We start from the raw sequence: 27,252 nt of genomic DNA on the forward strand, positions 1-27,252 counted from the left end.
ATAACGAGACATCGCGGTTGATCTTTTAGGAAGTGAGGAGAGAGAAGCTCTGCAACTCCTACCCTTGGTTCTTCCGCCTTACTCTTTTCTCATGCATGGTGAAGGATCTTGCTGCTCTATCTTGCAAATCTTCTTCTTGAGGTTTGTTTAAGCGGCTCAATTTCTTCGGCCCAAGAACTAAGGTCACTCTACACTTTCTCCTCCTTTATTGCTGCATGTTCTTCACTTTTATAGGGTTTCAGCTGTAACGTATTGGACAATAGCTTCAAGTATCTCCCTTTTGGTTATATAATCATGGTTGTCCTTTGGCTTCATCTTTTCATGGCTGATCTACGTTATTATTATGCTGATGCTACCATGTGTTAGCCTATATGATGTTCTATTACTTCAGTGGATGCTTGCTATCTTCTCGGTATTTTGTTTCTCCACTCAGGATTATCTACCAACAGCCGACCCTTGCTCATATCAATTAGAAGGATTCCTTCCTTCTTTTTTCCTCTCTTCGCTCTGCATGCAACCTCTCTCAATTGCAAGTGACGGAATCAGTTATCCTCTTCAAGCTTTATCAGATCCGCTCTTCATAATAGTAGTGAGCGACAAAATTATTTCTGGGAAGGGTCTTTCAACACAACGTTTTGCTTCTCTTGAGGTCTCGGATCACATCAGTAAGATCCTTTGCAGCGTAGCTATGCTGAAAGTTTTATGCATGCAACAAAACTATGAGCTGAGAGAAATGACAATATGATCAGATGTATTCTTCCATCTAATCTGAATTGCTGCATGGATGCGAAGTGGCTTCAGTAGCTTCTTCTTTTCATAAATATCGGTCAAACTCTCAGTATTTCTTCAACTCAGTTTGGTTTTATCACATCCCAACATCTCGTTATGTGGGTAAATGACGGATGGCACAACAACAGTATACGTTTTACTGCTACATTTCCTATCTGTCAACTGAAATACACATGGAAATCACATCGGCAGCAGCATGCATGCTCTTTCACATCTTTTCCCCAATTCGTGCTATTTTCTGCCGGAGATCTTCGTCAACTTAATTCGACCAAAAATTGGTTGATGACAACAGACGGACTTTCCCATGTATATTCAGCTTTCCCAGTACAATCAAGAGTTTTTCATATCTCGGTGAACCCGTCTCTTACAGCAACAGCTTATCTATTTGTCTCATGTGGTTTCTCTATATCTGCGACAAATGGCAATATGCATGCTTTTGCAAACTTCATCAGCAAGGTCTTCTGTGAGCTTCTTCTATATTTACTCATCTCTTACCTTCTTCAGATACCAGTCACTGCTTCACCTACTCTAAGTGATTCTGAAGTCCGTGAGCACTGTGGATCAGCTTTTCACCATAAACTGAAGATTATCACTAAGTTTCGTGACGCAATAAAGGCTATGTATTCTTCCCGTCGTTCTTCTTCTTCCTCTACTCCCCTCTCATCTGAGCGACTTGCATATGATTTTGCAAAGCTAGAAATTCCTGTGCGTCCTATGGATAACATTTCTTTAACCAGAGATACGCTGCTTGCTGTCCATGAATATATCAAGTTTACTCTATTGGGCTGGGTAGCTGTTGGCATTGTAGCCACGATGTTTGATCTTATCTTTACCACCAAAGCCTTAAACCCCCATATTTTCGAGATTGATGGCATGCATCTAGTTGATGGAGAGGTCAATGTTGAGTTTGAGCTTATTGCTCGATGGACTGCCAATCTTAAACATCCACCTCAAGCAAACAGCAAAGGCAAGATACCTTTCAAGGAGCTCTCCAGCATCCTCCCATGCAACAGAAAACTAGTGACTCAATTTCCATTTGTCCGAGTTCCTAAGGACAAAATTAAAGGTAAATCAATTGTTACACCTTTAGAATTACCTTGTAAAAGAAAAATGGAATTTCCTGCAATGCAGGCTCAGCGCTTGCACTGTCATGAGGAGAACGAAAGGAAAAAGATTACAATGGATGATCTGAACTTTCTAAAGTGTACTGAGGCTTTGATGACCAGCCGGGAAGGGTCATCCAAGGGGAAATGAATGGCTTGATGCTTAATTGTCGAGGACTTGGCCGATCCTCGATTCAACATGAAGTTATTGATGTAGTTAAGAAGAAAAGGCCCTCTTTTGTGTTTTTGTCTGAATTGAAGTCTGTCAGTGTGGATGTTAGTAAGTTTTGTTATCAGTTAGGGTTTCCTAAGTGTGTTCATATGCCTCCTGAAGGGCGTGCTGGAGGCATTGTGTTTTGTTGGAGTGCTGAGGTCAAAGTTGATGTTGTTTGGTACTCTTCTTGGTGTGTACACCTTCTAGTTGGTGAATCAAACTGTCTTTGGTACTTGACGTGTGTTTACTTAAGTTCTCTTCCACAAATTCAAAAATATCAGTGGCAAACACTGCAAAATATGGGCTCTTTTATTGATAAACCTTGGTTTTTGGGAGGAGATTGGAATGCTTATCTATCTGTGGAAGATCGAGTAGGGGGCAGACCCCTAACACTACCTGCTTTGCGGCCTTTTCAGGACTTCATGCTTGAGTTTGGTCTTCTTACACTTCCGGCCTCTGGTTATAAATACACTTGGTCAAACAAACAAAGGCACCCTCATCGCATTGAAGGGCTATTAGACAGAGGCGTTTGCAATACAGATTGGTTAGCTATGTTTCCAGATGCTAGTATCTTGCATATTACTATAGCCAATTCGGATCACAAAGCATTATTTCTTCAGATATCATCTCCTGGTTCTATTCTCCCGCGTCCTTTCAGGTTTGAATACTTCTGGACTCATGAAGAATCTTTTTCTGAAACTCTTAAGCAGGCTTGGAATATGCATGTCACGGGGTCTGCTTCATATTCCTTTGCAAAAAAATTATCTCAGCTTTCTTCTGTATTGCGAATTTGGAATCATAACACGGTGAAAAGGCTTGAACTAAAGGAGACTGCTATCCGTGCCTCTATTACAGAGCATGAAACTGTATCTCTTGAAGACAGAACGAACGTTTGGTATTGCGAGGAAAAAAAACAAATGGCAATGCTCAAATTAAACCTCCATCAGCAATTTGAAAAATGGAGGCAAAAATCAAGGGCTGATTGGCTCCTTCAAGGGGACCGGAATACTCGCTACTTTCATCAAAGTACTATGGTTCGTCGGGCAAGAAATAAAATTAGGCAAATAATGCAAAATGGTATTTCTTTATCTGAGCCTAAGGATATTGCTTCTGCATTTCAACATCATTTTCAACAGGTATATTCGTCTACACAGACAATGACCTATGATGACTATTTCTTACCCATATCTAATCGTATCTCAGAGGCTGCAAAAGCGAGTTTAGTGAGCCCTTTTACTGATGAGGAAATCAAGACTGCAGTGTTCAGTCTCAATGGCTTAAAATCTCCAGGTCCGGATGGTTATCCAGGGATTTTCTATCAGCAGTCTTGGGAGGTAATAAAAGTTGATGTGGAGGCTATGGTGAAGCAGTTTTATCATACTGGTACTTTTTCTTTAGCTCACAATTCCACATTTATATCTCTTATCCCCAAGATAGAAGCTCCTCAGGAAGTGAGTCACTTTAGGCCAATTAGCTTGTGCAATACCAGTTATAAAATAATTGCCAAGCTGCTCGTCAATCGGCTCAAAGATATTATACCCCAGCTTATCTCTTTTCAACAGAATGGATTTGTTAAAGGAAGGCACATACAGGATAATATCTTGATTGCACACGAACTTCTCACAAAAATTCATCGACACCGCAATAGAAAAACTGGACTCATGGCGGTTAAGTTGGATATGAGCAAGGCTTATGATCGGCTGGAGTGGAGTTTTCTTCAGAAAGCTCTTGTTGCCTATGGATTTCCAGCTCAGTGGATTGATTGGATTATGTTTTGTGTTAAAACAGTGAATTATTCTCTACTCGTCAATGGTTCCATAGCTGATTGTGTTACCCCTTCACGAGGCCTTCGACAGGGAGATCCTTTATCGCCATATCTTTTCATTCTTTGTGCGGAGTTATTATCTTCTCATTTGGAGCTAGGAGTTCATCAACGGAAACTGAAGGGTATTTCATTATCTCAGGGCGGGGAGAAGATATCGCACCTTGCTTTTGCTGATGATCTAATTCTGTTTGGTCAAGCAACTAAGTCAGAAGCTCGTGCTTTTGCCCAGATTATACAGCGCTATTGTTCCGCATCCGGCCAAGAGCTTAACGTACAAAAAACACGGGCACATTATAGCCGCAGTACCACTGCGAGTATGAAACGTGCATTATCCACTCATTTTCACATCACTCCCACTTCTGAGATGGATATTTATTTGGGAATTCCTCTCTTAACCGGAAAATTGAAAAAGAAGCACTGTCTAACACTCCTTGACCGGGTAAATAAACGCTTACAAGGATGGAAAGCTAAGCTACTCTCAGCACCAGGTAAGCTTGTTCTTATACAGTCTACTTTAGCAGCTATGCCTACACACTTTATGTCTTGTTTTAAGATGCCGGCTAGCTCTTTAGTGCGTATGGAACAAGCAATGAGATCGTTCTTTTGGTCAACTGGGGATAAACAACATGTACATACTGTGGATTGGAACACTATGTGTGCTTCAAAATCTGCCGGCGGTTTAAACATCCGCAATCTTCAAAATTTCAACCTAGCTCTTCTGTCTCGGAAGGCATGGGAATTACTCCAGAATCCATCTTCTCTGTGGGGTCGATTGATGCTACAAAAATATTGCAAACACTCTTCATTTCTTGAAGTTAACCCTCAAGTCACAGATTCCTGGGGCTGGAAATCTATACTAATGGGACGTGATCTGATGAAAAAGGGTTTGTTCATGCAAGTGGGTAATGGAGAACGTATTCACCCTTGGCGAGGCAAATTGGATCCCGAGATACTTTGATGGATCGGGGTTGTTACCCGTTAGCATGGAAAGGTCCGATTAAGGTAGCTGAGCTGATAAATACCAATTCTCGCTCATGGAATCGTACTCTCTTACAGGAATGGTGGCCGAGTGAAGTGGTGGAGAAAATACTATCAATACAAATTCCTCTTTTTCATATGGAGGACCGCATCATTTGGAGCTGGACTTCATCGGGGAAATTTACAGTGAAATCCGCCTACAACATAGCGTGTGCTCAGCAGAAAAATCACAATTTTAGGCAGATTAACACATGGAGCCTCCTTTGGAAATTATCACTTCCACCAAGGGCCCTACATTTTCTATGGAAACTCCTTCATCAAAAGCTTCCAACCGCTGATCTTCTTGCTGCGCGTGGTTGTAATATCCCAATTGCATGTCTTTTCTGTGGTAATATGGAGGCATCGCCGGATCACATCTTTCTACAATGCCACTATGCTTCTGCAATATGGCATGATCTTCATTTCTCGGCCCTGCTTGGAGCTTCTTCCATTAAAGATGTGGTGGAACAGTCTGTAGCTCTAGCTCTAAGGAAAGAAGGCGCAGACATATTTCTTAGCTCTCTTCTTGCATTATGGCTTCTTTGGAAGTCTTATGTGAGTCAAATCTCCTCGCCTAATTCTCTTCAACCAGCACAGCTAGCTTTCCAGATTTGGAAAGGCTTACAATTTTACATTTCTCCTGAGCCTCGAGTTCCTACGCCATCTCCAACTTACGGAGTTATAAAATGGATTGCACCTCCTCCTCATTGTATCAAGCTCAATGTCGATGGCTCATATTATAAGGAACAGCAACAAGCAGGATATGGGGGCATTGCCGGGGAACCATTTGGGAGAAATGTTATTTGCCTTTGGACAGGGTTCTAAATCACAAGATATTCTGACCTTGGAAGCACTGGCAATGAGAAGGGCAATGACATGGGCACAAGATTTCCAAGTGACCCGAATAATGATGGAGAGTGATAATCAAGCTTTGATAGCTATCATTCAAAAATTTCCCCATGACGTGCCTTGGAAACTTTATCCAATTATCAAAGACATCACCATACTGGCAGCGTCATTTGCATCCATTTCCTTCACTCATGTCCCAAGGGAAGCCAACTTTGTTGCTGATGTGTTGGCTAAGGAAGGAGCCTTATCCCAGGATGCTTTTCTACATGTTCACACCCCCCCTACTTCTATTAGGTTGTTTATGTTATTTGATGTTTTATCTGTAGGTTGTAATCGTGGTTTTTCTTTTTAATAAAATGTTTTTTCCTACCAAAAAAAAAAACCCCCCGCTGAAACACCAACACACACAAATTTTTTTTTTTTTTTTTTTTTTTTTTTTTTTTTTAAAAAAAAAAAAAAAAAAAAACAAAACATTTTACTAGAAGTATCGTAAAGACGGTCAAAAATGGAGTAGAAACATCTCGTTCGTTGTCTATACACCACCTTAGTGAAAGCAAATATCTCTTCTCATTCTCCTCGTCTTCCTTTTGATTAATGAATTTATTTATGAACAACGTCTCTAGAGGACTGACCCACTCGAGTCCAGATCATCTCTTCATCAAGGGCCACATGAGTCCAGCTCATCTCTCAGTCAAGGGAGAGCCAGAGAATAGCTCCCCTCACGCTCCTCCATCACTAGGGATCTCACTTTTGATTCATTCTATCGTGAGCATCACCCTTAATGTGTGGTGGAAAGCATGAAGGAGCACATACCTATGCGTAAATAATCCAAATCATCATGTCATTCAAGGGTGAAGCTCAGCAGGACATTGACTCCTCAATCATGTAAATTAGGAGTCAACAGACCACACTGAGTAATGAACATTAGGAGGAGCAAAAGGCATAATAGTAATTCGATTATTAGAATAAAAACTTGTTTTTTTCTCACCAACGTGCCTCAGGCCCTCAATAGTTCAAATGCCAAAGATGAATTAGTCCATTAAACATCTATAATCTTTGGCTCCAACAAGAGTTCTTCGATGGACAGAGCTTCAATGCTGTGGAATTAATTGTACAAAACTAAGTTGTGTACGGTGAGAATGAAATAAGTGATTGAGGTCAAAATCTCAACCATCCATTTAGTTTTTTTTTTTTTAACAATATTTACAAAATAGGTGGTCGATATTTCGACCTCCACCACTCAATTCAATCTTCGTTGCATATTAAATGCATAGCACTAAAATTGAACCGCCTTGGATTGGGTTTTACATTGCTTTTCCTCCCAAATAGCCTCTAAAAGAAGTTGAGCTAGATTCTGCAACAGAGAATGGGATGACGAAATATAAGCCCAAAAGAGGACATCATGAGTTAGACGAAAAAGGATTTCTTTTTTTATTATCTAAGTAAAACTTTCTTATTATTCCCTGAAACTGAAGGAAACAAATTAAATGGCCCAAAACTACAATACCAAGGCATCCTAAAGTGAAAAAAAATTCGAATCCTGAGTTCTCATGAAAATATTTGTACAGTAGATTCATTCCCAAGTTCAAGTTACTCCTGTTACTGGGTTCAATAGAGATTTAAAGCAAATATTTGAGAAGCGGGGTTTGAACATTGAACATAAAACAGTTGTGATTTGTAGTAAATTTGAAAAGAAATAAATTCCACTGGCTGATTTTTGTAAATCATTTAATGTAGGAAAACTCTTAAGACATCAAAATTGACCAACTTGGAACAAGTTCATCTTAGAATTTCTAATCAAGCCACCAGCTACCATATTGATTTGGAACATTTCGAAGAAGTGAGGAATCCTATCCTTTACCATGTCCAATCAATAAATCTTACCTGAACGGCTGGAAGGTAAGAGAATACAAACATGCATAGAACCAGTAATAGCAATATACTGCTATTGTTTTTCTCTTAAAATACCTATGCTTTACCATCACTTACAAAAGAGATACTATATCAAGATGGGGAGTTCAAAGCAGAACAGGATATAATCTAATAAATGTGGAAGAGAATAAATTTCTATAAATAATGATTTAACAAAAAGGAATGCTTTAAGGAATCTGCATCCTATCCAAGAGTACTCATTCACTTGAACGAATACGAGATCAAGGAAAGTAATGATTCAAAATTTAAATGTTAAAAGAAAATTTAATGAAACCGAAACTCTGACCTTCAAAAAGCAAATGAAGTTATGGAAATCAAATAATCATCTAGTGTTAACTCAAGGCTTTTCCTTCAAGTTCACCGGCCTCGGATACCCCGCCATGCTTTTGTGGTCGAGTGATAGGTATAGAAAGAGACCGACGCTCTTTACCTCCTGGTTTAGATGATGCATTGCCATACCAGATCATCCCCATAACTGCTATGACCATGCCAAGAACAACTTGTAAATTCAGACCTTCCTTCCCAAAGAAGATGAATCCCAAAATCAAGACAAGTATGGTCTTCATGTGACCAAGGACTTGGAAGGTGACAGCTGTGAATCTGCCAATGCAGATGAATTGACTAAGGTTGGTACCTACTGCAATTGTGCATGACAATATGATGAATATCTGCATGGACCAGAAAAGTTTTTGATGTCAAGTACTAGAAGCAAATGTTCAATTCTCACATACAAGCACGTTAGGTGTTATCCAGCAGTGAAAACAGAAAATAAAGAAGCATTACACAAACAATGCATACTTCATCCCACTCTTTCTTCTTTCTCTGTGGAAATACTTCATTCCACATAATGACTTACATAGCCATCCACCTATGCATAACAAAGTGAAGTGCTCAACACCATTTAGAAACACGACCAACAAGTCATGCATATCCATTTTGTGGACTTTAATAGTACAATCTACAGGAGAAAAACAATAGTAACTTTGAGAAGTCCACAATTAAAGCAAACTAGGTACTAAAGGCTTCCAACAATGTACGGTCATTTGAACTCCCAAACTGGCATAGCCCTGAAATCAAACCATAAGACATCCTACATCCTACAGGCACCTAGAAAAATGTTATGCATACCTAAAACTCCCGAATCAAAAGATAATAATTTACAAACTGCTCACATTGGATTAGAAGCTTCAGACTATTTGCACATGCACATGAAAATGTAAGTTCTTTATTTTTTTGGGGTCAGGTTGTGCGGTGTGTAAAATGCATTCAATGAAAAAAAAACATGAGCTTCATCATAGCAAGTTGTATCCACATTATCATACTTTTTATACAATGTATTATATTAAGTAGTTTACATAAAATAAAAAATAAAATAAAAAAAAGGGGACTACATTTTATGCACCTCCACAGCTCCACTGGAAAAGTGAAGCTAGCATGAAAATCATGTCATCCCCATGTTTGGATACCTCCCCCACTTTTTACGTATTAATAATTATTAGAGTGATAAATTCCATTAGCCGGACACCGTTGTTGATGAAATCATCAGATTTTACTTTGCTAAATGGGCCAAACTTTCTGAGAAGAAGGTCAGATTAAATTCATAAGCTGGAGAAGTCCCATCCATAACCTCTCACCCATCAAAAACAGAAGCCGCAAGGGTTCTGTTGAGGGGGGAAAAAAATACAGCAGCCAAAGCTGCACCCTCCGACTCTTGGCTTGAATGTCACCAGTAAATGACAGCAGACCTCAGGAGCATCTGTTAGTACCTTAATCATCTACTTGACATTTACCAAATAAGCTTACACTACAACCGATCCCAGAACAATCCCCAACATTTTCTGAAGAAACATCAAAGCCTTATCTCCAGCCCAAATACTGGAAGAAAAACATATGAAAATTTACAGTTCCTAACACACCTCCAGGTTTGACTTACATACCATATCAAATCGAATCCAACTTCTTAACTTTATACGTCACTTTGTATTTGGCAAGCCTATGAACAGACTTCAAGTGTGAGACAACCCCTCCAGTAGGGTTTTGCATCAAATCTGCACCAAATTTCTTATCTATAAAAAGACTACTCTTTCTACCCAAAAAAAAAAAGACATACTCTAAAGTGAGAAGGTTCAATTTTTCTTTTTTCTTTTTTCTTTTTTTTGTTGGTTTTGGGGGGAAGGAATGGAAACACATCCCAATAAGCAGTACAAGTGAAAAGTTAATGTGAACAATGCACTTAATCTTTCACTTCTCTTTATTTAGTTCAGGGGCATGGTTCATTTTCTATTTTACCTAATTGGTGAGAAGATAACAGTAGACTATGCCTCCGATCCAAACAAGCACTTCAGGTCAACTTTCAATCAGCAAAGCTTGCAATTAAAAAACATCTTGAACATTTTATTCAGTACATGGTCCAACAGCAATTTGTATTGAATGGACTTAATTATCCAGGTTAGCTAAAACAATTAGCAACAGACTCAATTTATTCATTACCCATTCTCCCCCTTAAAAGTCAGGAGATCTGAAGATATAAACCTCTCATATAGATTGACAGAGAAGTATCTATGTCAATTTTCTTACTGTAACAGCCAAAACTAAGCGATGGCCAACAAGTGAAGTTTAAGTACTACAAGGAAGAACCCTTTCCATAGGCCCTGTTGCTATATTAAGTAACACTAAAACGATTTATTCAATAGCATATTTAACCTGCTCTGTAGTGTCCAATAGTATTTTTCTATTTTTCTTTCTTTGGTGGGAGATGTGTAGCTTCTTCGGATGCTTTGGTCTAAAAACTGGTCAGCATCATGGATTCTTCCACTTCAAGTTCAATAGCAGAAATTATTTTCTGAGCCTTCACTATCCAGTTATCTGCCTAGTCCATTTTGAGTTGTGATAAGCTATAGCAAAAAAAAACAATCCAACAATCTAACTTTTTCCATCTCTTGTGCAGATAGACAAGAGATTAGATTCTTTACCTTTGTTAGAGGGAGAATGATGGTGTTGCAGGTCTTCAAGTGAATGGGGTTTTCTAACTTATGGAATGGGTTATACATAAAGATATAACAGAGTCAAAAGTCCTTTTCTTTTCTAATTATAAGTTTATACCATTAGTCAAACAGGAGAGTGTATAATTTTTAAAATTGTGGAGTAAAATGACTTTCAGGCTAGTTCCCCCACCACCAAAAAAAAAACTTCAGACAAACACATGCAAAAAGAGGGGGAGAGAGAGACATACAAATTTGTAGAAAATGAAAAGACAAAATGGTAAGTTATTATCTTCTTCATACAAGTAGTACTTACCACAGACACTGTAGTATAGTTATAGGCGTCAATTCTTTTGTTTGTCAACCAGTAATCTAGAAATGGCCCCACCAACAGCAGTGAAGCAGCCTGAGCTGGTGCAGTATGTCCTAGTAGGCTGAAAGATCCAAGTGAATACTTCCTCTGGAGGAAATGTACATACTACACACAAAATAAACATAGTCATTTGACAGAGAATAGAAGATATAGTTTGAGAATTTGAGGGGTAGAAGATAATTACATAATCTTATTTTCAGCAATAACTTACATACTGTTGCAGAGCAGTGCTCCATACTGCCACAAAAGCAGCAATAAAGCCTTTAGCATTAACACTCACATCAGTGACAGTGCATACTCCAACACCCAGCAAAACCACGGTTATGCTAAGTTTTGTATCTCTAGAGTATCGAATCTTGTCCAGGAAAACTTCAAGAAGGCAGGATACAGGGATCATACTCAATTTTGCAATCTAACAAATTTTTAATACACAACGTATATTAGTTGGCAATTTCAACAATTCGAATCAATTAACACACTAAAGGCATTGCGCAATGGAACTGACCTGATAAAATCCCACGGAGTTCCACATCAGACTTACGTTCATTCCAACAATGGAGAAGTTAGCGAAGATGATAAATTTTAACAGATCGGGCAATGGTAGATGTGAGGGCTGGATATATCCCAGCCAACGGAGAACAAGGGTCATCAAGGTGGTTGTAGCAAAGTGCAAACCGGTTAATGTGGTGGCTGCAGGAGAAATATAAAAGCAGACACATTATTAATTAAAGCATACCACTAACAGCTTGAGACGGTTGACTACAAAATATGAAGAATCCTTAACCAACTAAACCAGCAAAAAAGGTTTGGTCGAAAATGTCTAGTAATAAGATTTCTGATAAATTCACAATCCAAAAATAAATGCCAAAGAAAAAAATGACAATTCATATGGCGGGACCAAATTGATCTGAAAAAGAAAAATTAATTTGGGCATTTCAGTGTGGATTCCAGGGCATGGAAAAGTACTGGAATAATGATGACACTCTTATTCTATACAATCAACTGTCTTACTGCCAACAACAATTTTCCCAAAATCTTATGTCTGCGAGTAAGAAACATAAGAACTTAATTGGCATCAACACGAAAAGAGTGCAATTACCACCTTCTTAATGACAAATCTACTTGCTCCAAATACGAGTGAGATGAAACATAATTTCATAATTTCATAAATCACAACCTAAAAATTCAACTTCCTAAATCAACTAAGAACTTGATCTAATAAGGATGAAACAGGGACAGCAACAGAAATTAACCATTAGATACAAAATCAGAGTTGAAGAATTGTACCAAAGCTGAAACCATAAGTGGCCATCAAGGCTTTGTTGACAATAATAATCCCGACGGAAGTGACAACATTGAACATCCATGAGGCTGCATCACCGGCAGCCTTCCTGTCGGATTTGCTGGCTGGAGCCATATTCCTCTAAGCGTCCTCAGTTATATCTATCGTTTCTTTCCCATCAGAAAATAAAGGAAACAGAAAGCTTGCTTGTTATAGAACCAAATGATTCCCAAATTTTCCTTTGTTCAGTAATCCAGCCAATGCACCTGGACAGTGAATACGTGAAATTAAATCAAATAAAATACTAAATTCGAGATTTTAAGAGACCACGATGAATCATTCACAGATCCCTACCAAATCTACGCGAATTACTTTCAGACTAGAGATTAAAATGCAATCAAGTATAGATCAAATCGAACCTGAAAAGAAAACAAATCCAGAGAAGAAACTGTTAAAGCTGTGCAACTCTGAACCGATCTGAGATCCACAGAGAAGAGAAGTAGGGTTCCTGAAATCCAAAAATGAAAGAGAGAATCAAAAGGCTAAGATCGAAGTAGACTTTCGTCGGACGATGGCTGTAAGTGAAGGGACGTCGTCCTCCTCCCTTCCCCCTTTCGAAATCGAATCTCTCCATTTCGGGTCTTTTTTATAAATTTATACTTTAATAAATAAAGACATAAATGCAATATTATTATCTTTTTGGTAAAAATAATTATCATTATTTTATTACATCACAAAAGTGGAAACCTTTGCTTGAACCTGGGAACGCCTAGCTGGCAGGCGGGCAGGCACGGCCAGAAGAGACCCGGCTCCGATTGAGTCTGGGTCACCTTTCTCTTCAGGATTGTCCATTCTATTCGCTTGCTTTTTCATTACACATATTATGCGGGGTCTACATTTTTTTTTAGTGAATGGGCTACATCTAAATATGATAAAATAATTATTATTGTCATTTTATATTTAATTTCCACTGTATCTTCTATATTTTTTGAAATTTTCAATTTTGTCTGTAATTATTATTGTCCCCTTTCATTAAATTTCATCAGTTAAATAAAATATCTCATATTTTATTATCTAAAATAACAAATTAAATTTATAGTATTTATTTACATTTTATATTAAATTATATTCTTATCTTAAGTAATTAGATAAAATTTAAACTTAATTAACACAATATTTTTATTTTAATCAAAATTTAAAATTTTATATATGCACTTTTCAATTTGGTAATAAGAATAGTGATTTTTAATTTTTTTTATTTACTTAATGTTATCAATTTTAAGAAATTTCTACTTTCAATAAATTTTTATTTATTTATTGTCTAATTTTATGTTAACAATTTTAGGAGTTCTTAGGTTCTTTTTTTCTTTTCTTTTATTTAAAATGATAAAAATACACTTGTAAAATTATTTCATATAGTTTTTTGCTAAATAAGAATAATATATTATCTTTGATTTTCTTAATTGTAAAAAATACAAAATAAACATTAAATATTCAACCGGTCACTTAACACTGTTAGAATCAAGGGTGGCAATACTAATTTCATAAAGAGTAGGATTCTTTTAGTCGTTAAGCTATAATATAAGAGAGCAACAGTAATTTCCATTTGGTACAAAAATGCAGTGTTGTGCACAATAGAGGATGTTTTCCCCACATAATATGTTTGATGAAAAAGCATTAAACAAGGAAATGATCTGGAGTCGCTCCGAGCAGCGATTGGGCCCCACCTCGAAGTTTTAAAAGCCCAGACCCATGGGTGTTGGTTCGTTCTCAAGTCGGCAAACAGGTCCCAAAGTCCAAAACCGAAAGTCTAGGGTTCTTCTCTTTCTTGTTTTCTTTGTTTCTGGTGGAGATTTATGGACCACTTCCATTCCATGGAAGGGCAGGCACTTTGCGTAAATAAGCAGGTTTATGAGACAGAGTGGCCCAAACGTGTAATTTTCAAAAGGTAGACAAAACGTGCATTTGACACTCTACAGTCTACGCATACAAACAATCACATGGGCTGAGCCGGCAGATCCTGAGAAGTTCTCATATTCTTTTCCGTCCTTTATGGAGGCCTTGCCACTTGGAAGGCCCATTAACAATATTCCTCAATATTTATCTCCCCCTCATGTGAGAATTGATGAAATTGCTTCGGTATTGCTCCACTGTGCAGTGTACGTTCTAGATCCAAACTTGTGATCGAGATGAAATCGTAACCTCTTGTTTTGCGTAAGTGATTTTTTTAAGAAAAGTTCAACTGCGATCCAAATAGAGCTAGAGAATTGATGTTTTTCTATCACACAAGAATTGTGGAGTCTCTATACATGAATACTGAATATCAAGGTTTGTCTCCTACCTTCCTCTGGAGTGGCCTTTAATTTGGGGTAGATCTTCCGAATGTTGGATAGCAGTTAATTGTGATGGCTCCTTGATAGGGCGCATAGAGGATATGGGATCTTAGGATGAATTGCCATGGCGAGGTTCTCTTTGCTGTAGCTAGTGGGCTTATCACCGACAGTGTGCTTCGGATGGAATTAAAGTCGATCATCGTTGGTCTAAGAACTGCACAAAACGATGATATGAAGATGTGAAGGTGCACATCAGCAACTCGTTGCAATCAACCACATTAATTTTCTTGTTCATATACCTTGGTTGGTTCGTGATATGCTAGAAGATATTTAGGGGCTTTACAATGGACCAATGTGTTTTCGTTCATAACTTGCAAGTTGTTGCTAACTATCTTGCAAGTCATGTTACGACAGAAATAGAGATTTCCTATTTGGTTCCTTACCTCTTCGATGAGCTCAGAGAGATAATTGATGCAGACCATAATCGTCATATATATATTTGTTTATCATAGTTAACTTCTATATGTATTATATATTTTACTTTTTATAATATAATGTTTATTTTTATTCCAAAAAATAAAATAAATCAAAGATTAAATTATGTGAATCCACCACTATTGTGTGGTTAAAAGCTCCCTTGATGATGTAATCATGGTGCACGCAAACTGACCCCGATGAACCTCATATAAAAAAAAAAAAGCGTTAAAAAAAACGCATGCATTGTAGTCAGTGAGAAAGTTATCCAAACTCATGAGAAATTGATAATTTAGGTTCTAAATTCAAGATTTAAATTTTAAATAACTTAATGCTCTTTCAGAAAAAATGGAAAAGCATAGAAACAATTTTATTTTTTTTGGGCTTTTCAAAATTTCACCTCATCTTCTTCGTCTTTTTTGTCATTTCTTATTCAAAACATTTCAAATTCAAAATCTTAGAGAAGTGTGCCGTTTTTTATATTTTAATCCCCTTTTATGCATAGATCCTCTTAACCTTAACGTTGTCTACTCAATTTTTGAAATCATCTTCCTTAAATGGGAAGTAAGAATTCAAATTTCAATAAGCATATTTTCTATATTTGTTCACTTATCTCTCACGTTGTATTTTCGCTAATAGGGTTTTTTTCAATATTTTCACTTCCTGTGGTTGTCAAATCCTCACCCTAGTATGCCTTTATAGTTCATTTCCATCCGTAATTTCTAAACACAGGTAGAATTGGATGCATTTGAATCCAAGATAAAGACAAGCTATCAGCAAAAATACTGAAAAAAGCAATAAATATCATTGTCAGGGCTCTTCAACTCCTATGTCCATGAGAGAGAACCAGATTCGCCTTCTTGATCAGGTTTCTTCGAGAAATGATTCTTCCATATTCAATTCATCTCCTATAATTGTTTTGATTATTTTCCATTTGTATATTATTTATTATTATTATTTAATTTGGTCTGGCGTATAGAAATCAAAAGAAACAAAAAATGAGAAACCTTTTTGCAGATATAGGGTTTTTTCCTTTTTAAATAAAAAGAAAATCAATTATCATTCTCTGTTTTGCCTATCTAAACGAAATAAATATAAATTTTAATTTAGATATAAATATAAAAAATAATCTTTGGTAAAAAGATGATAAATTATTGGATAATTTTGACTAAAATAAATTGTAAAATAAAAATAAGTTAGACATATCAAAATAAAAAGTTTGATAGAATATGATAATATAAATTGAAAACATGGTTTGGGAGTAAGAAAATGGAGAAAAAAAATAAGGTTTTCATAAAAATAATATATGTTTACTACAACTTCTTCAATTTGCATTTGTACTTTTTTGTAGCTCGTACAAAATGAATACAATAAGTCTTTTTTACCCAGAATCTGTAATAAACAAAAAGTCTATAATAGATTTTGGAGAATTTTTGTGTCTTTAAATAAAAAGAAGATTTAAAATAAATATCAAACACAATAAAAAATAAAAAAATAACAATAAAGCATATTGTCATCAATGGGAATCCAAACTCACCGAAAAAGCATGAGAATTTGATAATTTAGGTTCTAAATTCGGGATTTAAATTTAAATAAATTCACGCTCTTTCCAGAAAAAAGAGAGAACGCATAGAAACTTTTTTTTGGTGAGCTTTTTAAATTTTTGTTTCATCTTGTTCTTGTTATTTATCATTTATAATTCTAAACATTTCACATTCAAAATCTCAGAGAAGGGTGCCGCTTTTCATCTATTTCTCCCCTCCTCCGCATAGATTCTCTTGAGTTTAACGTCATTTGCTCAATTTTTGAAATATTATTCCGTAAATGAAAAGTAAAATTCAAACTTAAGTAAGCATATTATCTATTTTCTTTCACTTGTCTCTCACCTCATCTTTTCTCTAACAAGGTGTTTTTTAGTATTTTCGCTTCCTGCAATTGTCAACTCCTCACTCTAATATGCTTTTTATAGTTCATTTCCATCTGTACTTTTCAATACAAGTAGAATCGAATGCATTTGAATACAGGATAAAGACAAGTTATCAGCAAAAATACTAAAAAACAAAAAACTCATGGCTAGGGCTCTTCAACTTCGATGTACATAAGAGACAACAAGATTCGCTTTCACCGAGGCTACCACTGATCAGGTTTCTTCAATAAACAATTCTTCCACATTCAATTCATCTTCTGCAAGTGTTTTTATTATTTTCCATTTTATCTTATTTTATTATTATTATTATTATTATTATTATTATTATTATTATTATTATTATTATTATTATTATTATTATTATTATTATTATTATTATTATTATTATTATTATTTCATTTGGTTTGGCCTATAGAAATCAAAAGAAACAAAAAATGCTGATGAAGAAACCTTTTCACAAATTTAGGTTTTGATAAAAATGAAAATAAGTTAGACATGTTATCAAAAAAGAGTTTGTCAGGATGTATTGGGCTTTTTCTTGCCCGTCTTCTAATTAAAAATCTGTTTATCAAAAAATAAAAATAAAAAGTTTGTTATAATATAATAACGTAAATTGAAAACATGGTTTGTGATTAAGAAAATAGAGAAACAATAAGGTTTTCATAAAAAGAATATATGCTTACTATAATACCTTCAATTTACATTTGTTTTTTTAGTGGCTTGTACGAAAATGAAAACAATAATTTTTTTTACCTAGAATCCGTAAGAGACAAAACGTCTATTATAGATTTTGGAGATTTTTTGTTATTTAAATGAAAAGAGAACTTAAAATAAATATCAAACACACTAAAAAAATCATCAAGAAAGCACATTGTCATCCATGAGAAGGTGATCCAAACTCATGGAAAAAACATGAGAAATTGATAATTTAGGTTCTAAATTAGGGATTTAAATTTAAATAAATTAATGTTCTTTCCAAAAAAAGGAAAAAGCATAGAAACATTTTTTTTTAGGGCTTTTCAAAATTTCTCTTCATCTTATTCGTGGTATTTATTACTTCTGATTCAAAATATTTTATATTCAAAATCTCACAGAAAGGTGCCGCTTTCATCTCTTTATCCTCTCCTCCGCTTAGATTCTCTTGACTTTAACATTGTCCGCTCAATTTTTGAAATCCTATTCCCTAAATGAAAAGTGAGAATTCAAACTTCAGCAAGCTTGTTCTCTATTTTCATTCACTTATCTCTCACCTCATATTTTTCTTAACAAGGTTTTATTTATTTTTTTAATATTTTTCACTTCTTGTGATTGTCAACTCATCACCCTAATATGCCTTTATAGTTCATTTCCATCTGTAATTTCTAATATAGGTAGAATCGGATGCATTTGAATCCAGGATAAAGACAAGTAATCAACAGAAATACTTAAAAAGCAAGAAAAATCATGGCTAGGACTCTTCAACTCCTATGTCCACAAGAGGGAACAAGATTCGTCTTCACCGAGGCTACCATTTATTAGATTTCTTCGATAAACGATATTCAATTCATCTCCTGCAAGTGTTTTGATTATTTTATACTTGTATATTATTTATAATAATTATTATTATTTCATTTGGTTTGGTGTAGAAAAAAAAATGTTGATGAATAATCCTTTTCACAGTATAGGGTTAAAAAAAAAAAAAAACACAAAATCAATTATCATTCTTTGTTTTGCCTATCTAAAAGAACTAAATATAAAAAATATTTTTTTGTAAAAAATGATAAATGATGGATAATATTTATCTATATTAGATTGTAAAATGAAAATAAGTTAGTAGTTAGACATGTTAAATAAAAACTTTGATTGAATACGATAATATAAATTGAAAATATGGATTGGGAGTAAGAAAATGAAGAAACAATAAAGTTTTCATAAAAAGAATATATGTTTACTATAATATATTCAATTTGCATTTGTATTTTTAGTGACTTGTAAAAAATGAATACAACAAGTTTTTTTACCCATAATAGACAAAATGTCTATTATAGATTTTTAACATTTTTTTGTTTCTCTACGTAAAAAGAGAATTTAAAATAAATATCAAACACACAAAAAAAAAAAGAAAACACACTGTCATCCATGTGAAGATAATCCAAACTCATGGAAAAGAAATTGATAATTTAGATTATAAATTCGGGATTTAAATAAATTCATGCTCTTTCCAAAAAAAGGAAAAAACATAAAAAAAATTGCGGGCTTTTCAAATTTTCGCTTCATCTTATTCGTGTTATTTATCATTATGGTTCGAAACGATTCACATTCGCTTCCTGTGATTGTCAACTCCTCACCCTAGTAGAGTCCGGATCTGCGACCCCGTCAGGGAGCGCTTTAACTATATTTTGTGCTCACCGACGGCTTTTCCACCCCAAAATACAGGGGCCCAGAGGTGGGTGATGAGAATTTTTTTAAAAAAAATAATTCTCAGCTGTGGGGCCCACCGACGGAGTAATGATACGGATTCACCCTAGCATGCCTTTATAGTTAATTTCTGTTTGTAATTTATAGCACAGATAAAATCCGATGCATTTGAATATAACATAACACTACAAGAAAAAGGTAATTGGTGACCTTTTAATTTTTAATTATTGACAGTTTATTTTAAACGGCCATAAATAATATATATTTAGTAGTGATTTATTTTAAATGGACAGAAATGGGTTAAAACCCACAAGCAACGAACCATTCCATACAAAAAGCACCACATTTAATGGCGGTTTTTATATATCGGCCACGAAATAGTATGTTATATTGTTATTACAAAGCGATTTTACAATGAATGGAGGCAAATCACGATATTTTGTAAAACCGCCCCCAAAATGTTCTGAAAATATCCTTCCCTAATTCCTCCCGCTCAACCCCGCGCTTTATTTAAACTTTTCGGAATGACGAATAGTCAGAAAAACGAACTCATTCTCTCATTCTCTCATTCTCTCATTCTCTCATTCTCTCGCCCAACCCTGCTAGGGTTTCTCTCGCTCTCCCTCTCGCAATCTCTCTGGTTCTTTTTTTCTCCTCTCGCTCTCTCTCTCTCTCTCTCTCTCTTTCTCTCAATGCCTCTAATTCTCTTGCTGTCTCTCTCTCGGAATCCCTATTATGCGTTTTTCGAAAGGAGACATCCAGAGGCTTCGTTTGGTATGGGATCAGAAGATAATTTGCTCGGTTCTCTTGCTTTTGCTCGCTGAATCTCAGGTAAGAACAGACCTTTTGTTTTCATTAGGTTGTTTCTACTTTCAATTTATTGTATGTTTTAGTTGTCGTTAGATTAGATTATTCTTCTGTACTGTATATTCATATGCTCTTCTACGATGAGGTAGAATTCCCTCTTACTGCAGCTCTACACCTATGCTATCTCCTTCTCAAGCAGTGAATTTAAACAAACACTTTATCTTGGCACTGGATCCCTATCCCTGTGCCTTCTATATTTGCCTAAAGGCTGGCTGTATTGGTTCTATACTCATGTGTCATCTATCCTCATTATCTCCGATTATAAGTGATGGTGGGACATTGATAGAATCACAGTAATGTTACGAGTTGATAATTGTGGAAGATATAGTGTAAGGTATTCGGATGTTGTTATCTGCAATCTTTCAAAATTCAGGGTGCTCACTGTAGATTTTTGCTAAATTGGTTTCTAATTCTAGCTTTTGGAAACCAAGATTTTTTGCCAATATTTACAAATTCGTGTTGGAGAAATTGCAAAAGGTTCTGCTTTGATGTTTCTGCAATAAGACGTTTGATAAGCAGTAAATCAACAGCAGAAGGATGGTGTTTTGTCTCATAGGGATTGGTGGCATTACATCAGTTCTTCAAATTAATTTATTTTGATTGAAATTTGGAAATTGATTTGCGTTGCCTTCTGCCTACATTTATGTGCCCCTGTTTCCCAAGTCAAGATGATATCTATAGCATCATTTGGTGCAAAAAAGCATTTCTTTTGCAGTTGGAAATCATGATATTCCATAAGGTTGTAATGCAGTTCTTTTGCTTGCATAGAATCTTCCGCTTGTATTTGTCCGGGAACATTTCAAAGAGGGAGCACACGATATCATACTCCAGCTTCCTAATGGAAGAAATGGGTCTGTCCGGTTCTGTTCTCAAAAATGCAATACTTTGAACAAATTTTTTCAAGATAACATGCTGCTGCAGTGGAGATTTTTGTGTCTTTGAGCTCTTGAAAGTGGGAGAAATTGAGTTTAAGGTGTCATTATTCTGTGTCGTTGAAGAAGTGGTCCTACCTTGCAATTCTGGTAAGTATAATTTTGTCATTGGTGATTTATTTCCCCCATATTGTAGAATTGTGTATTTTTTTGTTATTCAAATAGCGTGAAAATCACACATAGAGTGGTTATAGGCATAATTTTTTTACTTGGGGTCTTGATAGCTCTTCATTTTCTGCCAGACATTCTTAGGCTGGCCTCTCCCTCCCCCTCTCTTCCCCCTCTGTACCTTCTTTCTTTCCCTTTAGGGGGGTGTTCATATTATATTTATTAATTCACCCAAAAAAGTTATAGACACTAGATCCAAGTTATAGATGTAGTTATCAGTTGAAAACTTGTAGTTGGAACTTGTTAGTTGGTATTGATGAGAGGAATGCTGATGGTTCTAACTACACTTGTGTCCTTTTCCTTGATTTGTGTAGTAGTTACTGGTCACAATCATGGATGCTTCCTGGTGATGGTGACTTATAAAATGGTTTAGATATAAGGCTGAGAAAGAGTGTGAGCCTAAGTTTTGAAACATTTAGTTCAGTGAAAAGAGAAAGAACCAATAGGGACATAAGAATGAATTGACACTGTAATTCATAAGAATGAAGCCACCTTCTAAGCTTAGGAATATTTTGAGGTCTTTGCAACAACCTTAGTGAAGAGCATATTGTGACCCTTTTAAGTGTAGGAGCATATTGCATAACTATTACTTGGTTATTCGTAGCTTGAAACAACGTTCAAAACAAGGTCCCCCTTTCCCCCTCCTTTCATTTGGTAATAAATTATATATTCATCAAAAAAAGAAAAAAAGAAAAAAGAGAGTCAAAACAAGGTCTTGTGGAGATACCCTCCAGTTGGTCATGAGCAAGCAAAGGGAATAGAGGTCAACTTTGCTATTGCACCATCTCTCACAATTGGTGGTCAACCTCAATGTGCTGTTTGTTCTTGTAAGAATGGATTGTTTATAGTAGATCACACATTACAGAAACTTTTGGCCACATTTGCTCAACCACTGCATGTGCAAAGCAATATGTTGAGCCTAAGTTATAGGACCAGCCACACTGTAGTTTGTTTCTAACCTGAGTTATGGGACGAGCCACATTGTAGTTTGCTTCTAACTGTTGGGTGTCAAGTTTTGCAATTACCTTTTCCAGACCCAGAAGCTTGAAAAACATTGCTCCTCAGGTAATGATTTTAAAGAACTGTGGATATATTAGCACCACAGATTAGTAGTCTTCAGATAAAGAGAATCCCTTATTTTATCTATATATAAGAACAGAGAAGAACAATCTTAGGTTATTGACGAGTGTTTCTCAGGTTCTTGTAATACCAAGATCAACAATGAAGAAGAACCAAAGAATGACTAAGAAGCAAAAAAGAGCTATCAAAATTGGATTTGATGTTAGAACGAACCCCATAGGAAATACAAAAAGAAATGAAAATAGAGACATGCTAATGCAACATGTATTTCCACGGGTGAAGCTGAAGACATTTCACTTTGCAATAGAAGAAAGTTCAAATGTAATCTCTCAAAAACACCAAAACTGCATTGGAACCGCTCACCTAAACCCATAAGGTTTGTTCATACCATAGGTCCAAACCCCATTTGGGGTACAAAAATCCAAGTTAAGTATAACAGTTAAATATTCAATAATAACCTCATCAACAACATGCCACTATATATGTTTATAGATTATAGATAGATAGATACATACCCATGGAAATGAAACAATGACAACTAAGTCACAAACCCCTGCAATATAAATATGCAATCATGCATGGTGCTTTACAATTACTGGAGAAGCAAGGTATTTCAAGTTTGAAGAACCTTTCTTCGAGGTTTACTTGCATCCCTCTTATGCTAATGGGAATTATGTGGTAAGCTCCTAATTGAGAACCTTAATGTTGATTAATATTTTACTTAATTTTTCGGATATTGTTTTGGTTAGAATAGTTTTAGAGGCTCCTTTAACAATTTCATATAGTCTTGAAAACCTGCCATGCAAACAAAGCATAGACTTTTGAGTGTTTGCCAAAGGTTTCCATATATGCAGTTGAGAATTGGAAGATCACATCTGACGTCAAGTTTTGATTTTATATAAAGTGTTAATTGAAACGTCTCACAGAAATTTAAACATCTTTGTGCCCAATATAATCGTAGCAGTCTGCCTGGAATTTGCTAGGTTTATGGATTTATGGCTAAATTTTGGGTTTGGAATCTAAAAATTTGAATTTTTTGCCTATCAAGTTGTGCGCTGTTCATTTTGACGCATTAACAATAGTTAGTAGTTACAGCGATAACCAAACCAAACCATTGCTTGAAGGATGGTACATACAATGCAAGGTGTAATTTGGAGAACCGGTGATGGCACTAAAGTTCGTATTTGGGATGGTCCTTGGATCCCAAGTAGCTTTAAGTTTTTCCCTTATAGCCTCAAACTTGTGGGTTGTAATCTAATGGAGGGTTAGTGAACTGCTCAATGCTAACCTACGTTGGAAGGAGGATCTCATTGTATGTCTTCTCCTTTGACGAAGAATGGTCGTCCTCAGAATTAGCCCAAATATAATTAACGCATAAGACAAGTTTGGAGAAGTTTCTCCAATGGTTTATGCTCACTTAAAAGTGCTTATACTATGTTGTTGAAAGTTAACTATATGAAGGAAACCAAAAGTTCTAGTGTAAGACCATAGGATTCAATGACTCGGAAATTGATTTGGAACCTGAAATCTCTTCCGAAAATTAAGTTCTTTATGTGGCCTATGTGTTCATCAGCTGCTGTGTCCTTTATTTTTTTTTTTTCTGATAGAAGGCTTTTAGCAATATTGACATACCACCAATGGAGGTCATTGGTAATGCTTTGACTTGGATACTTAACTACTTATGTGTGATATTTAATAGCTTTTATTGTACATACGTGGTTGAAGCATTAAAGAAAGGTGTTGCAGAGGACGTGGAGACTATTCCCATAGTTGATGAGATTTTGACAGTATTTGCCCCTTTGATGATTTTTTTTGTAGTGTAAAGACGAGTTATTAGCAAAAATACTGAAAAAGCAAGTAAATCATGGCAAGGGCTCTTCAACTTCTATGTCCACGGGAGGGAACAAGATTTGTCTTCACCTAGGCTACCACTGATCAGGTTTCTTCAAGAAACAATTCTTCCATATTCAATTCATCTCTTGCAAGTGTTTTGATGATTTTCCATTTGTATCTTATTATTATTATTTTATTTGGTCTAGCGTATAGAAATTGAAAGAAACAAAAAATGCTGATTATCATTCTCTGTTTTGCCTATCTAAAAGAAATAAATATAAAAATTAATTTTTTGTCAAAAATGATTAATGATTGATACTTTTTGTCTAGACTAAATTATAAAATTAAAATAAGTTAGTGATGTTAAAATAAAAAGTTTGATAGAATATTATAATATAAATTGAAACCATGGTTTGGGAGTAAGAAAGTGGAAAAACAATAAGGTTTTCATAAAAAGAATATATGTTTACAGTTTACTATTATACATTCAATTTGCATTGTATTTTTAGTGGCTTGTACAAAAATGAATATAATAATTTTTTTAACCCAGAATCCATAAGGGTATGTTTGGTTACATGAGTTTTAGAGATTTTTTTTTTTAATTTCTTTAAATAAAAAGAGAATTTTATAATAAATATCAAACACACTAAACAAATGAAAATAAGAATTAATACTAAAAAGCCCTTGACGATTATTCTTATTTGTAGGGTTTATCTCTATTTTGGATTCTTTTAAAGGGTTTTATTCCACCTGGGTAAAGGTGTTTGACTGAATGTTTTAAAGTTCTAAACTTATTTCTTTCCAAATTATCAAGAATCAAAGAAAGAAATCAATTAGAGAACAAGTCTTTGTGGGGAAGAAGTAGCATCCATTGCCTTCTCTCCTTCCTCTTATGTAATAATTTTGCAAACAATCAAGCTCTAAGAATAGGGGGAAAACAACCTATGCAGATTAGAAAGAATAAGGGTTTGTTTGGTTACTTGAGTCTGAGGATTTTAAAAATCTAGAGATTTCAAATCTATGGAGTCATAGTTCATAAAATTAACTGTTTGGTTAGCCTGAATTTTGGAATGAAATCTATAGATTCATCCTTTAAAAACATTTATAAAGTCATGGTTCAAATGTTTAACATTTTTATAGTAGAGATGAAATCTCTGGATTTCACCTTATACCCATAAATTTTCAGATTCACGTTTTTAGTGTAAAAAGGTGAATCTCTAGATTTCATGAATCCAGAGATTCACACAACCAAACGGGTATAAATCTCCCATTTGTGAATCCAGAGATTTCATGAAATCTCTGGATTCATGTAACAAAGTAGACCCTAAGAAAATCTTTGGAGACAATTAGAAGAAGACCCTAAGAAAATCTTTGGAGACACTGCAGGGCAATGCTATCAGATTTCAAGAATGAAAAAGATATTCCTACTCAAATCTGAAAACATAGACTAAGAAGGGGGAATGTGACTTTAGCCAATCCTGACAAGTCACTAGCTTTCTCCCTCTTTAACGGTTGATTATATTCCCCCCACCCCCAAAGAAAAACTAAAAAAACTGCTTCTACATCTAATCTTGCTTCTCAAACACTTTATTCATTGGACTTTCAAAGAAGTGATGCAATTTCTTCGTTGTTATTCTATTTCTTTTTATTTTCATTTTTTATTTATGGGTTTTGAGATGTTCTCTGATGTAGAAGAAATTTGTAGATTTGAACACATCTTAGGAAAAAAGAAAAGAAAAGAAGAACAGTAAAATAATGAGATAGATGCCATACTTTTTTTTGGTAATTCAAATTCATTCAACCAAAGAAGCACAAACATCCGAGTTACAAAGCTTGGATAACCAAGAAGTGGACCTTGGCCAGTGAACTCTGCTCGGCACAGAGACATCCATCCTAGCCAGGGAGTCAGCACAGCTGTTAGTCTCCCTTGGAGAAAAAACAAACACACAATCTAAGAATTTAGAGGCCAAGAAATTGATGTCCTTAACCACATTGTGAATGGATATAGGAACCTCCGCTATACCATTGACGAAGTTGGCTAAGGGTTGGCAATCCACCTCCGCTTTCACCCACCAAAAGCCTTCACCTAGACATTGAAGAAGTCCTTCTCTTAATGCCATGGCCTCACCTTCAATCACCTCAGAAAAATCAGTAGGAATAGAGACTGCAGCCAATTGTTCACCTCTAGAATTCCTTATAATGAAACCCAATCCACCTTTAGAGTTCAACCAAGATGCATCTGAGTTGAGCTTCACATATTCCCCTGAAGGTGGGAGCCAATGCTGTATTTTGCATTTCTTTGCTTCCATTGCTATTGAAGGGCGAGAAGATAAGGACTTGAAGTTACATACCTCAGCAAATTGGGCCTCTGCTCTCTGTACTACATCTTGTGGAGAGGTTTGCTTCCCTTGGAAGATTAATTCATTTCTTGATAGCCATAGTTGCCAACAAATCAAGGCTGCTAGCCCTGCTCGATGACCTTGCTTTTCACCTGGCCAATTCAACTTCATCCAATCCATAACATAAAGGATAGATGCCATACTTTTGGTGGAAGTAATAAAATTTTCAGCCATCTTTGAGGAGATTTGAAGAGAGAAGCAAACAATGTTGATTAGCATTAGGAAAGATATAAAATAGTTTCAATAGTTCAAAAATAGGTTTAAAGCAAATAATAAATGGATAACTTGAACATTTAAAAACATTAGGAGAGAAGAAGTGAGAGTTTAGTTATATGGGGGGATCATATGTGAATAGATGAGTTTTAGTAAATAGTGTTTTTTTTCTTCTTTTTATTTATTTTTTATTTTTTGTTTAAAAAAATTGAATTTAAGTATGAGAGAGTTATAGAAATTTGCTCTAAGTAATATTATTAGTAG

At 35.4% G+C, this 27,252-nt stretch overlaps 2 protein-coding genes and 1 long non-coding RNA gene across 3 annotated transcripts; 1 reads left to right on the forward strand and 2 right to left on the reverse strand.

Moving 5' to 3' along the window:
• Positions 1-7,103: 7,103 nt before the first annotated feature.
• Positions 7,104-12,989, reverse strand: LOC149021610 (UDP-rhamnose/UDP-galactose transporter 6-like). Its single transcript, XM_089149833.1, has 6 exons — positions 12,785-12,989; positions 12,371-12,631; positions 11,589-11,773; positions 11,295-11,495; positions 11,027-11,188; positions 7,104-8,397 (listed from the first exon to the last, which is right to left on the reverse strand). Exons 2-6 carry the CDS (start codon positions 12,498-12,500, stop codon positions 8,062-8,064), a joined length of 1,014 nt encoding a protein of 337 aa, XP_089005959.1. The 5' UTR covers positions 12,501-12,631; positions 12,785-12,989; the 3' UTR covers positions 7,104-8,061.
• Positions 12,990-20,200: 7,211 nt separating this feature from the next.
• Positions 20,201-25,125, forward strand: LOC149021611 (uncharacterized). The gene is made up of 3 exons (XR_016172014.1): positions 20,201-20,327; positions 21,132-21,385; positions 24,362-25,125. It is a non-coding gene; the product is annotated as an uncharacterized LOC149021611 (long non-coding RNA).
• A 1,044-nt stretch (positions 25,126-26,169) lies between these two features.
• LOC149021612 (uncharacterized) lies at positions 26,170-26,949 on the reverse strand. The gene has a single exon (XM_089147469.1). It carries the CDS (start codon positions 26,947-26,949, stop codon positions 26,170-26,172), a length of 780 nt encoding a protein of 259 aa, XP_089003595.1.
• Between the last annotated feature and the right edge of the window lie 303 nt (positions 26,950-27,252).

Source organism: Hakea prostrata, chromosome 3 (assembly GCF_041222555.1).
Source record: "Hakea prostrata isolate BN-2017 chromosome 3, UWA_Hpros_2, whole genome shotgun sequence".
NCBI lineage: Eukaryota > Viridiplantae > Streptophyta > Magnoliopsida > Proteales > Proteaceae > Hakea > Hakea prostrata.

What these genes read in the sequence shown, in the direction of transcription:
- LOC149021610 (XM_089149833.1), bottom strand. Translation starts at nt 12,500, where the DNA reads ATGGCTCCAGCCAGCAAATCCGACAGGAAGGCTGCCGGTGATGCAGCC. An exon ending in CACTTATGGTTTCAGCTTTG is followed by an intron (nt 11,774 to 12,370) that starts GTACAATTCTTC and finishes TTTCTCCTGCAG; the next exon opens with CCACCACATTAACCGGTTTG. An exon ending in ACTATACTACAGTGTCTGTG is followed by an intron (nt 8,398 to 11,026) that starts GTAAGTACTACT and finishes TGGTCCATGCAG; the next exon opens with ATATTCATCATATTGTCATG.
- LOC149021612 (XM_089147469.1), bottom strand. Translation starts at nt 26,949, where the DNA reads ATGGCTGAAAATTTTATTACTTCCACCAAAAGTATGGCATCTATCCTT.